The sequence below is a fragment of the Rissa tridactyla genome, chromosome 11, assembly GCF_028500815.1.
Source record: "Rissa tridactyla isolate bRisTri1 chromosome 11, bRisTri1.patW.cur.20221130, whole genome shotgun sequence".
NCBI classification, from domain to species: Eukaryota; Metazoa; Chordata; class Aves; order Charadriiformes; family Laridae; genus Rissa; species Rissa tridactyla.
In genome coordinates this window covers 13,157,252-13,171,549 of record NC_071476.1, presented here as the reverse complement: position 1 = coordinate 13,171,549, position 14,298 = coordinate 13,157,252, and the positions used below count along the sequence as shown (strand labels likewise).

The following is a 14,298-nucleotide window of genomic DNA, read 5'->3' as shown; positions in this document are numbered from 1 at the left end:
AAGTGATTTATAATGCACAAACATTTCATTTTGCAATACTATATATACAGAGATTCTAAGTGACTCTTCAGAAATTTTAAGGACCTGTAAGATATTTTTCAGCTTTTGCATATTTAAAAGCATAGATTATTAGATTACAGCTAAAGTTAAATATACCTAAAGATACACAGAGCAGGGAAAATAAGTATTTCCCTGCTTACCTGAGTTCAAGTTGAAACAAACTCCAGGAGAACTACTAGTGTTCTTCTGACTTTAGTATCAAGTGGTCAAAATTGGGTTGGGAATCCACAAACAGTTGTATTAGCTGTACAAGTTAGCAGAGGGGCATACTGACTGAATTTAAGCTTTTCCTCTCCTTGTTCCCTTGGCAGCCATGACCGCATATACAGATGCGGTTAAGACTGAACACTGAACAGCAACCTGCAAATGGTAATTTCTGAAGAATTTCTTCATCCATTTTTCATCATAGAAAGAGGAAGAATGAAAGACTGCCAATTTTATAATTATTAACCCATTAAAATGGTTCTCAGGACAATTAAATCTAGGATTATCTAGCTAAATATTCTGGTTTATTTCTTCTGGAAGGACAAAGACAATGCTACAGTCAGCAAGTTGCAGGTTAGTGTGAATTACTCTGCTGTGCTCCAAGTGTTGCATTGCGGTTTGTAAGCCAAATCCCTGGGGAACGTCAAGCGATGGTAGGTTTATGTCTCACTGCTGCAAAGCAGGCTGATTCCCTTTCAGCCACTACAAAATTAGCAGAAGTGTTTTTCAAAACGCACCACCACCAAAACAAGGCAAAGCCCCAAAGTGACAAAGGCCAGCTAGAATTTTTTACCTTCAAGAATGCTTTTAAGCATGTACAGACTCGTATTTACTGTACAAGCAGTACTGGCACGCAGCCATTGGATTAGTTTTCTGATCGGTAATTTGGACTTTTTTCCCCCAGCTGTCATGGGGGGTTTAACAAATATTCAAGCATGGGTGAGTGGGTGGAAGCAATAAAGCAATGCACAGCTGAAATGATTTCACCAGAAGTTGCAGAGAAAACTATGCAGGACAAGAATGGGAGAGCATAAGCCCTTGTGACAAAGCAAAAGCCTTGTATAAAAGGGACTTGATAATGCTTTTAATTCTATAAGGCCTCACGGTTCTTTCGAATCTGTGATTAAACCAAGACTGGTGGGGGGGGGGGAATGGCAGGTGGAAGTGGGTTTAAAATAGTAGGTGTAAAGAAGCAGCTTCCATAATAAAAAGACTTTTCTATTAAAAATAAGTACAAACAGCAGCCTTATTGGCACAAGAGAATAGAAAGCAAATTATTACAGACAGGAAAATGTTGATAGACATTTTACAACATAAATAATATTAATAATTCTAGATTCAGGTGTCTCCCACCACAGCTTTTCTATAAATTCTTTAAAGACCCTTACGTCCAAAATGACAGCTCTGCAGTAAGGCACTAATGGGCATAATTCATATATGAAAGATCTGGCACGAGAGCAGCACGCTGAGAAAAAGTCATACCTTTGCTGCAGTCACTTAGGGCAGCTTCTGTCTTGTCCTAGAACACAAAATAGTTTTGTTATTCTTAAGTCATATTTCTTGGGGAACAGATTATTTGCAACTGCAAGCAAATGGTTTGTCTGGCATTCCAAGGAATTGGGATGTTCATGTAATCAAGGCTTTTCATACCGTTGCTTCTGCTGTAAAGCTCTTTACCAGTGATTAACTTCCTCTCAGCGAAGGCTGCCAGTGTTCACATTGCAGGGCTGCCCCACTAATCGGTCGGCACTCAACAGCCGGCAGCGCGCTACGCTCAAAAGGCTGAGTCACATCTGCAGGCCTTGGCTTAACCCACCTCCAGCTTTTCTACCTTTGTCAATTAATTAAGGGGTTGGAATAGACGGTTCCCAAGACTCCCAGATAAATTCTTGTCTGTACTAAGACATCTGGAAAGCAGACACTGCCTTTCGCACTAACACAGCTTTCTCTACAAGGGACAATGAGTGAGACTTCCAGAAGCGGTAGGGACAAGATTTTAGTGCACCCAGATAACCAGAGCAAGAAGATGAGAACCAGGCAATCTGCTTATAATGAAACAAGAAAAAAACCAAAACCCAAAAGAGCTGAGACAGAGATCCAATTTTCACCCAAACTAAAAGGGCTTTAAAAAAAAATACAAAATAAATCAGACTGTTCCATGCTTGTATTGTTGATCTAAGTAGTAGTAATCTTTCTACACCCAAAGAACTATTTTCTCCTCCACAAAACAGAATTTGTCTCAGAGGTTCTTGGCTTACAAGCTTTTATTGTAGTGCAAAGCAAATGGGTGCAGCAGGTATGGAAGAACCAACGTAATGGGGAAATTATTAACAATATGAATCTATTTTCAGACTAATCTATTGCTCTGTCAGGTTTCACTGATCTATGCTGGTGAGATACACTAGTTTCTGCAGAGTTCTATCATCTTGGGCTCATTTGGGTACTATTGGATTAGTTTCCTGGTGATGTGAATTGTTAACATCTGGATTATGAGGAGGTTTTTCAGTTTATAGCTTTCCTATTTGAAAGGTTCCAGCATCTGTTGTTACAGATTTTATTCCATTTTTTTTCTTGTCTGGTCAAACAATTCATTATCCCAACAGCAAGTTAGATAATTCTGGCTGAACAAGAATACTCTACACTGAGTAAGAATTTATTTATTCATGCCTAAATATGGCGGCCAGGTGCATTTCTAAACAGAGCTGCATCTGTCTCTGGAGGAAAACTGCAAGAAAGTTCCCTTTGCAGGAGGGTAAACTGAGGACAGGAGTTACTGTGCTGTTTTTCTATAATAATCTAATCTTAAAAACAAAGGCAAAAATAGGGAGTCAATTCTCCATATTATGAAGTGAAAGTGAAATCTTCTGTTTAGACAGATTGTGTTCTACGCCTTCCATGCTACTTAAGTGTATTGCTGATTCTGGTAACATACGGGCACCTGTCCCTGGTCAAGGAATAGAACACCTACAAAGAAAGCTGCACCCATTCTATCCAGACCGTGCCCTACTCTATAGGTCTGTCCTACTACATAGTAAGTGTGAAGGAAGCAGACTCACTAAATTAATAAAGCCATAGTTAGGAAGTCCTGCTTATGCCCCAAAGCATTTGAGCCAATTAAATGAAGGCAAGTATCTGACAATCCAGGCTTTTAGAAAAAACACTAACGAGCTACAATTCTAAACAATATAATACATGGTCTGCATACAGTAAATGTGCTTAAAGACATCTGTTCCACACGAACTTTGCATTTCATTAAAATAGAGAAAATGAAAGAAAAATCAGAGTTTTAAAGATAATCCTGCAGAGCAACTTTGAACAGCTTTTCCAACTGCAACTTTCAGGTTGATATTCATCCTCAGTAAAACCAAGCATACCAGCATTTCTACTGGGAGCACGAGAGATTGAGCAAGTGGCAAAACCTGCATACAGCTTTATTCTTTTGCCCTCATTTATGCACCCCTAATGCCTTCATTATTGCATTTGTCATGTAATCAATACATGGTGTTTTGTAAAAAGAATATTCACCTGTTTCATTTTTGCAGCAGCTCTGTTTGAAAACAAAACAGCCCTGTCCTTCTGGAAGCAGGCTGGACAAATCTGCAGAGCCTTCGTGTAAGAGTCTTCTGCCTCTCCGTAGTCTGCAGATGCAATAGGAAAAAAAACCACAACAAAACAGACCATTTATTTCAAATGCCAGTACAGTCAGTGAACCACATGGCCAAGATTTCTTTGGAAACATTTCTCAATATATGATGCAATATTAAACCAGAATCAGTAGCTGCTTTCAGACAAAGTGCATTACTAAGTAGTACATAGATCAATGACAATTAATTATTTCAAAATCAACACCCTTGTAAAAGCAGAAATATAGTCCTGAGCTTGTAACAGGTACAGCATGATATGCATATAATTCTCATCCCTGAAATTGTTTCATTCTATTTGAGTAGCAGCCTTAGAGGTAGAATCTCTTTAGATTAAGCGTGTCCTTGATCTGAAAGGAGGCATGTGCTGAAACATGTCACTGCACCGATACCTGTTCAAAGCAGTTACGAAGATATTTTATTTGCCACATCATCTTCAATAACTGACTTAAAGGTCAGTCACCACAAAGCCATTATCACCCGAAGGTCATCCGTCATCCATCTGGTCTAAAGCAAGGAGCAGTGGTAAACCACATGGGATTATCAAGTTATTAATTTTCTAATAAAGGTACAGTCAAGAGTGAAAAGGCCCTATACTGACTCTGAACAATGCCCTGCCAGCTGACAAGTGCATTGTCCTCAAAACAGCAATTCTTTCTGTGCACATTAGCTGGCGACCATCCAGGTGCTTCAAAGGCTGTGTGTTTCTGATTAGTAAGCACTTTGGCAGGCACTGGCACACTGAAAAGATCTGCCAAAGAATTTGTCAAGAAGAGGCTATGGATGAGACTTCACAAAATGAGTCAGCCAGCATTACAGATTTGCTGCTTTCATGGTCGAAGCAGTTTCCTTCTCCCTGCTCTGATACTTGCCTGAAATGGTAAATCATTCCCCAGGAATCTTGCTCTCTTAGCACACAATAAGAGACCTCCAACACGAAGGTCACTGTCTGGTTATCAGGGACTTCTGGGAAGGGAAGTTGTTTGTGTTCCTGCTGACTGAGGAAAGTATGAATCTGCTTTTCCTGGTTTCTTTGTGAATCCTCTAGCCACCAGAACACTAAATGAAAGGCAGGTGTCAAAATCACTTCCCTTTTATGTTTTTTTAATTAAAAGCACTGTTGCAGTTACTTATTACTGACATCAACCCTGTTGTTATGTATTACCTACGTTCAGAACAAGTCCAGTTCTGGCATAAGCTAGAAATTTACATACCTCTAGAGTAGGTTTTGTAAATACATGTATGTGTAGGTGTACATCTATATGTATATATACACACATATACCTATGTGTGCATCTCCATATACACATGCACATGATATATATACACATTTATGTATGTATATAGATGTACATGTAAGTACATATAGATGTCTATATATAGGTACACACATATAGATAAATAAAATATATAACAGGTACAGTCAGTGGATAAAAAGATGCAACTATACAAATGTATGAGAGACCTACTGAGCCGAAGTCCTGCATTAGCAAAACTCAGAGCCTAGTGGAAGCCTTTTTTGATTAGTAAAAGAAACCCTGGCACTTGGAAGGCAGTCAATTCTGTATCATGTTCTTGGATTTAAACACTTAGCTTTCATGAGAATCCTGCTTTAGTAATCCAAGTCTTTGTGATTTCAACTTAAGGAGGACTGCTTTCCCCTTCTGTTCTCTAGAGCTGGATGCAAAATGATATAGATGATAAATTTGGACAATGAATGATAGGTGTGAGATCTTCCTATGGGTTTTCTGCAACATTACCGTGATGGCTAAGTACTAATTAAGATCCTCTAACATCCATATGGTGTGAAAAGATTATCAACCCACCTCCTTTCTTGAACTGCTCATTTCCTTTCTCCTTCAGCATTGTGCTCTCCTTTCTTCTTTTCTACAAAAGAAAAGACAATGTCTCAAAGTATTTAACTGAAATGAACAAGTAGGTCAGCTGCAGTTCCAAATAAAGTATGAACGGAAATCAGAATAAAATATAACCTGAAGAATTTTAACTAGTACCAAGATTGCTTGCTTGTAGTCACTGTTACATGATATACTTTATATATCCACGAAACCTGGAGTATAACAACAAGGCAATTAAAAAGCTCCAGTTCATGGACACAGTATGCAGAAAGAGCATTCATAGTGAATTACATGGTTTAAACTAATACGTTAGCTTTTTAGCTGGCTGTTTGTTTCTCCTTTCCAACTCAATTTAGTTCAATCAGTGCAGGTCAACTATGTAGAATATATTTTAGATGTAAAGTCTCAAAAATTTTGCTTGAGATTATTCCATCTCAGAAATTCATAGTTGCTTTCAGAGATGTACAAAGCACGTTGAGCTGACTGCATCAGAAAGAGGTCCATGGACGGTACTGCCCTGAAAGATTTCTTATGCAGAGAGTGACTAAACCATCAGAGGGAGAGACAGGAAGATTGTTCTGTTATACAGTGAAAATTGCACATGCTGAGCAGAGTTGTGTTTTCAACCATGAATATCTTAACAGTACCCTTGGCACAAGCGAAGTTGACATGAATGCTCTTAGCCTTTGACAAGAAAACACAGGATGTCACCAAGCCATCTCTTCAGCCTATTTACAATGGAAGTCTTTCACATGCAGACATACCTCACACAAGTAAAAACAAAGCAGTGTAAGTAAGAAGGTAACATCAAGAAGCAATGCTCACATTCATGAATCATTTCTATGGTAGAAAAATGATCATTTGAACCACTGATTTTGCCACCAACACACACAAAGGACTTAAATCAAGGTGTCTATAAAGTACATATCATTCAGCAATTAAAAAGCCAACACTAGGAAAAGGAGCAGTTTCCTTCCCTGCAGATTGTGTAAATCAAGGATTAATGCAATTATCAACATCGCACAGAACATCTCCTTGGAAACAGCTAAATATAGTGCTCTTTGTGGAGCGCTGCACCATCTCACAGCTATGCCAAGTAGCTGACAAACAATACAAAATCAGAGGTTCTCTCCCTCTTGCTTTTATTGGTTTTGGAAAGTAATTCACCCGACCACTGTCACCATCTTAGTAATAACAGATCACAATGCTCTGAAAACTAAGCTCAGGGGGATGGCATTCAGTTGTGACACACAAAATTACACAGTAAAATATCATCTGACCCTTTCAATATATGCCTACATCACTAAATTTTTTTCCTATTGCCTATTAAATATGTTTTCTAATACTCATTCCTCCTCACATTTAAAAAAACAAAAAGCATAGGTCAAACAAAATGTGCACCACTATTTAGAAATTGACTTTCCTCCAGGGTGGACTGACAAACCTACACAAGTCCTTCCGCAATGTCCTTGCGCCAATGTACACAAGCCAGTTGGTGCTTTCTAAATATGAGTATACAAACAAATCTGAGCACTTAAGGCACAAGCCGCATTAAAAGCACAAATTCTTTGTATAAATGCAGGATTCTGTTCACCACAGGGAGTACTTAACTGCATTTGAAAGCTGTACCCAAACTTTCAAAGTGCCGGACAGAACAGCTCCAGCGAGGTCACTGCCAGACACACAGCTGGCCCTCCGCAGAAAGAAATTTTTAAAACATCTTGAATGGATATAGAGTGAAAGTTAGCACAACAGAACTAATTTTCATACCAGTGAATAAAGCAGCCAGATTTCAGCACAGAACAGGTTTGGAGATGATGATCCTACTGGAAAACATGAAAGATCTACATAGACAACCCTCATTCAAGATAAGAAATGCTTGAAACACTAGCCCTACTGACTTCACTGCTCATGACCTATTTAGAACTGGCCTTTAAGTGCCATTAACTGATTCACTGTTGCATAAGGTAGAGTTACAACTCTACAACAATGAAAGAATTTTTTCATATAAAATGAGAACTATAGCATGTTTGCAGCACTCCTGATGCAGAAACCCTAAAAATCAAGAAATACTGTACTGAAAAAAGTTCTACCTGTATTACCATTATTTTGCTTCATTTTATTAAAATTATTACAAAATATTGCATGTTTACCCCAGTTAAGTATTAAACACTAATATAAAAAGTGATTTGAAGCAAGAAGGCTTCAGGAGAATAAGCTTTATATTTAAAAAAAAGAAAAAAAAGAAAAAGGAGTAAAAGGAACAAAAAAAATTCTTCAATGTGGGATTCCGTCTCAGGTAGCCAAGAGGATTGTGACCTAGAGTCTCAAGAGCACAGAAGAAAGACTGAGGTGGTGGTATGGCCATGTTCGCTGGGGAAACATGGGCAGATGAAAGTTCTGAGAAACTGACGCGTTTAAGGCCTGTCACACTGGGAAGCTGGTGATTCATACAGCTCTCCTCAGAAAGCCCGTTCCTTGGTATGTCCTCTTGCCTGCAAATCAAACTGCACAAACTTGAAGGACAGAGGACTATTAGTCACTTAACTTACACAGATATGCAAATGTCAGCGACAGTCTTGCGGTCACTTCTGACTATTTGACCAAAGAAGGTGTTGCCTAAGCATGTTCCAGAAGCCAGACGCATTGTTAAGAACACAGAATATGGTTTTGCAGCTTACTCAGCTCCCTGGAAAGCAGCAACGCAAGCAGTGCAGTCCTGGTTCAAACCCCATATTTCTGTTATAGCTTGACCAACATTTTCAAGATATCCCTGTATTATGGGTTTCAGGCTGTCCCTGAAGTTCCAAACTGTACAAGTTTTTGCACTATTTTTCAAAAAGATAAAGTCTATAGAGTACGTCATGCATCATTCTGGATTTGTATTTGAACTATGACCCATAAGCAATACATAATAGCAGACCATCCTCTGGCTTTTCCACAAAATGTAAAAGCATACATATTAGCACGTACATCCTAAACGCACTGCCCTCTAAAGGACACTATGTATTTGTGAAATAAATACATAATTTATTCCTCTCTATATACATTTCTTTAACAGAAAATCCTAACACAAAACCAGTGGAAAATCAACTATTTTGGATGAATTTACATTCAACCTGAAAGGATTGCTCCAATGGATGCTGTTAGAATCTGTCTTCTATTCAAATTGTGGGTAAAAAAAGCCAAAACGGAACAAAAACTACAGCGCTGTTAGATATAACTTCTTCACTCAGTATGCTGCATTTCCAGCTTCGATGGACAATTGCAAATTGACTGGTCATCAGTTTACTGTGATCATATCAAACCAGAGTGAAAAAATTGCAAGTGACTTGTCCTTGGGACAAATTTTGCAGAATGTCATTTTAGTGTCCCCACCCACTCATTTTTTTCAGAAAAAGATTTAAGTAGCTGCAGGGCACGCTACCCTTTCCTCAGCAAGGGAACTAGGTCAGGCTGAACTCCTAGAATGCTCTGCCTAAGGAAAAGATATCTTGAGCCACTACGTTCCCTGAGGCTGCTCGTATACAACATTGAGGTTGCGCACAACTTCCCCAGTTTCCCCAAATTCATTACGATTTTCTGCTATTCAAAGTCAGCAAAATCTTAAGGTTTTTTTTTTTGAAAATTTTATTAACACAAAGATGACAATTTCCAAATGTCAGGCATTACTTTTTGATGTACAAAGTAAAAAAAAGATATTTTTGAAGTCCAGAAGAAATAACTACATTTAAGTAGTAATATGATTCTGAAAGGATCTGATTAGAAATGTTTACAGATTTGGATACTGAATTTTGAATATTTTAAATATTTTTAATATTGTCCGTATTCTGAAGAAATTAGGATCTTAACATAAACCTGCCTGGCAAGCAAGAGGTGCTGAAGATTAAGGCCTGATCTGAAGTAATGAGAAAAGACAGCTTGGCCTTCTGACAATAAAGTGCAACAATTCAAAAGAAAGGCCATCAAATACAGTCCCTGAACCGCAACTACTCTGCCAAAAAACTCAGGGTTAAAAATAAAAGCATTAAAGCGTTATTATACTATTAGAGAAGAAAGCAACCTACACATTTTCACCATTTGTTTTGGAAGTAACCAATTTAATGGAAGTGCTGGAAGTTAAATCCTTAAATATAGCAGGTGAGAGCTGAAGGACAAATACCCTCAGTTTGTAATGCTTCCAACTATGCTTCTGCTGGCTGTTCCTATGCATTTTATTTGATCAATTGATTTAACTTTGCTAGGGAACTGTTCTTGGCTCTAGTTTTGTCAAGAGCAGCAAACGTGTACTCTCTTCTCTGTAAGGCTATTTATACAGTGTGACAACGCACATCTGCATCTCATATACCCTTTTGTAAGGTCACCACGTAGCAGTCAATTTAAAATTACTGGCGTTCAAAGGGTGCACAGAAGCAAAGAATTTAAACAGATAAGGAATATACTTTTCAGCTTCAAATACCAATGCTATTTCTAAGTCATCCGTTAGTAGTCATCTGCTTCCCCCTGCAGTTTTGCAAAGCTATTGCTGTATCACGCATTCAAGAATTTGAATTTCAATTTAAGGTTGTAGTCACTCAAAAAATCCTTTTTCAAATCTTGCTAGGGTTGTCACTTGAAAACTGTGCCAAATCTGCCCTCTACACTGAGGAGGCAGAGTAATAAGTATTGCCAGACTCTAGCCGACCTCTGCTCATTGTAACTCCATGGTAAAGACACATTAGTCTTTCTACTGCCAAATCAGTACCTTTTCCTGAAATTGTAAGCAGCACTTCCAGAAATAAGAGGTCATATCCATCTTTGACAGTCAGTTTAAGGTAACAGGCCACACTAACCGTGACTGTTCCTGAGTGACACGACATGCCATTCAGTCATCCCTGTTCCAGAGGCAACAGCCTCAGGCAGAAAAGTGGAGCTGACCACTTAATCCATCACCACCACCAGTCAAAAAGGTCTCAATTTGACAGTATCAGCATCTTCCTGAGAAATGCAAAAATGAATATAAGACTAAAATCAGATAGCAGCACTGAGAGAAAGATGAAGGTATATTTTTTCACTCTATTAAATTGCCATCCAGAAGACTTTTTTTCGTTTAAAATGTAACTCAAAGAACTATAAATCACAAAGGGAGAGTATAACTCCAGATTTTATCCGAGTTCTTCTCACGAGCACTTGGAATTAATTACCCTAGCAGATACAGATATACTGCTCAAATGTAGTTCTCCAAGTTTTGATTAACTCAGAAAATAAAACGTGATGTTTTGTTCTATTTTGCAAACTGTAAGACAGGGCAGTTTAAGTCTAGCAATCCATCTTTTCCTCCAATTTGACCAAAAATATAGCATACACAGGATTCAGGTTACTAAAGTAGGTCATTTGAATAGGGGGATCACCTTTTAGTATATTTCACAAGATTGCATTGTGATGCTTTCAAAACCCAATTGTCTTACAAGTTTTATTGCTACACAAAATAATATTGAATGCTCATGAGAATTGTTAACAAAAGATATATTCCTTATTGGTATCTGTCAGTAATTTATATTATAAGTTTTACTGCTGTGCAGCCACTTGCCTTGCCTCATGTATTAATAATCTAGTTTTTTTGGTCCAAGCACATAATCTTCCTGGAAGGAGTTCTGAGAGCATCTCCAAGTGATCAACACCTGAGGACTACTCCAAAATACGACTCGCTTCGTTGTATCCTATCTTCTGGTTTGTTCCTTAGCTTTTATTTCAAAAATACTATAGAAAAAACAGCAACTGTGATGGAGTCAAGGTTGCTATACTATATGGACAGATGGAACTAGGAAAACACCAAATGCTGAAATGAACGACTACACCTGAGAATCCATCTCAGAAGAAATCCCAGATCAGTTCTTCAGCCCCTGGAAAAGCAAATTCTATATAGAAGCCATAATTTATGGAAGAACAATGGGATCAACCTGAAGCATGGGGTAAAAAGGGTGAGGAGAGGTGCAGTTTAAAGGAAATTTCTTGATTAAGACAATGTTCTCTAACACATCCTAGAACTTCTGGAGAAAACAGGGGGAAAAAAAAGAAAAGAAAGAAGTTAGTTTTACTGTTTAGCCCAGAACTGAAAAAAGTCTCAAGTATAACTCAAAAATACGTCTCAGAGATCAGTTTCACTTAATTCTTACAGAGTTGCCAACATGATACTAATCAAGAATCTCCTCTATTAGAGCTCTGTTCCTTGTCTTACTGACATATTTCCTAGTGTTAACGTAGAAGCTGAGCATGATTACTACCAGCTGTAGCTCTACTGCACATGCAACAGCCCAACGAAATGAACTGCTTTTGAAGAATATTAGATGTTTATTACAGGGTCTTACAGCAGCTAGAAAGGACAGTTCTGTATCCAAAATGAAAGCTTACTAGGCCAGCTGCTTAAGTCTTTGCCAGACAAGGCCCAAAGAACATGACAACATCTGTCATGATGGAAGAGCATGAGGGATTCAGAATCTTGCTGCTGGATAAACTCATAATTAATGTGTGTCCCTCCAGAAGAGGACCAGGTCAGACTGAAACAATTACCATGTAGCAGCTGTTGGGTGTCTTCTGATTAATTCTGCAGTCTAGACCAACGTCAAAGCCATCACTGTCAATGACAACTAACCAGAAAAATCTGTTTGTAATGCATCAAAAGCAATTTACTGCTCAGTGCCTCTGCTGAGGCAGCAATCAGCATGCTTTTGAAACAACAACAACAATCTTATAAAAGTGAATTTTGTTCCAGCTTGCTTAATTCTTACAAAGCTCTGAGTTGCAAGTCCAGGCAAGCACCCAGGCTCTATGCTACATCTGTTTTTCAAGAATGCTTCTTGCAGGTTTGTGTCTTAATATCCCTTTAAGTTCTTCTTTTGCTTCATTGTGCAGAGAATTCTTACAGTATTGGTACTGGGTTCCTGGAAGTAATTCCTATTGCTTAAAATTAGAAATCTCACTGTATGGGGCTCTCAAAATATAATTGAGAGAACACACAGAACCACTTGCTCCTTCGCTTTGATCTCTGCAGCAGCTTCTGCATGGGTGAGAATTTCTACTCAGAGCTGCTACCATGAAAGCTTGCACATAGGATACACGTAAATACACAGAACAAGGACTAGAATCTGTCTTTGAATCTCCAGAATAAATTAGAGACTTTCTTTTCTACAGACTACTTATTGGAGAACATCACTCTAAAGAATTCATTTATTAAAGCTGCTAAAACATAACAATGGGCTTAGTTTAAAAAAAATAATAATCCAACCAGAAACTATTAAGGTGTAGGTCCATAAATTTGATTTGAGCAGGCCTAACATCCAGCTCTCCTTATGACTTGAGTACATAGTTTATGGTTGCTGCTGCAGCCACAGTTCATAGGAAGTTTTTCTTCTTTAGGTAAGTAGTCTAATTACAGAAAATCCATCTACCCCTGTATGCCATCACGAGACTGCCATTTGATGTCTACTTTTACCAGCATTGCCCTTGATCTAAAAATACAGCATTGTTTTTCATCTGAATCATTCCCCGTAGCTGGTTCACTGCACATTCACACAGAGAGGTGTGCTAGCACAATGAAGGAGGCAGCAGGGGGCTGAGAATAACTGATGAAGGGCTGCCTAAGTAGCAAACACAGTGCTGCTGCTGAGTGTCTGGTCACAACCTAAACAGTCAAATAAACAAGTTCTGAATATTTCTGCCTCATTTTCTCCAACTGCAAAAAAAAAAAAAAAAAAAAAAAAAATCACATTGCCCTTCTTCTCAAAAACGACCTTTTGAGTAATTGGAAGGAGGTTTAAAATGCTTGAAAAACTCTGAATAAATGGATGTACAAAAGCTGTTTTCAGACCGTAGCTGCAGTATTTTTTCTTAAAAGCTGTATAATTTAATATGGAAAAAATATATCTTTTCATATATATATGAATATATATACATATATATTAAAATATAATATATATATAATATAATGAAAAGATTCTTTTCATATTCAATACACAGAGAGTGTTTCAATTTTAAAAATAAAATAAAATTCATAGCCATCAATTTCAAGTACTATAAGGAAAGCTGGAGTGGCGATTCAGGAATGATCCATCGCCGTGGTTTTACAACATAGAGAATGTAAGGTGATGCAGCGTAACATCATGCAAATGGACTACTTCAATAGTTATAACAACTGCTGTAAACTAATTAATCTCTAGTTTCTGGATTTCTCAGACTTTGGTTATAAGAGATACCAACAGTAGTTTGTTAGAGGAAAAACAGCTGTATTTTAAAGACTGCTTATATCATCCACTCAAAAAGCTTTCTATGGAACATAAAGTTCACACTATAAATATTGCCAATCTAATAGTTATGGTGATGCTAAGAGATGGAATCCCTACATTTCATTAGGTATAATCCTAAACCAAGCTGAAAGGCACAATTCTCAATGCCACTGGAAATAAACCTACAGAAAGATAAGAACTGCAGCTGTCTCAAAACTTTCTCTAAGGAAATCTTTCCAGCTTTAAACAGTTACTATTTTGTACTGCCATAGCACCTTTCAATGGAGTTCCACAAAGGTGAATGCAAGCATTCAACATTCACTATACTTTCGCTCCTTTTACAGAAGGAAAAAAAACTGATGTGCAAAATTAAATATTACCTAACAATACAACAGAAACAACACCAGCACGAAAACTAAGACACCCAATTTCCAGGCCTGCTGCTCTTTCTAGTTTAATTCTATGACATAATTTCCCCCCAGCTTTTAGCATTTT

The 14,298-nt window shown here is 37.9% G+C and overlaps 1 protein-coding gene across 1 annotated transcript in view; it reads right to left on the bottom strand.

Moving 5' to 3' along the window:
* The window catches only part of TTC1 (tetratricopeptide repeat domain 1), a 30,252-nt gene that overhangs the window by 12,865 nt on the left and 3,089 nt on the right, over positions 1 to 14,298 (bottom strand). Inside the window, exons 3-5 of the mRNA XM_054216998.1 lie at positions 5,513 to 5,573; positions 3,571 to 3,683; positions 1,528 to 1,564 (exon numbers count right to left, since the gene is read on the bottom strand). Of these exons, the coding sequence (XP_054072973.1) occupies positions 1,528 to 1,564; positions 3,571 to 3,683; positions 5,513 to 5,573 (211 nt within the window). The remainder of the gene's footprint in view (positions 1 to 1,527; positions 1,565 to 3,570; positions 3,684 to 5,512; positions 5,574 to 14,298) is intronic.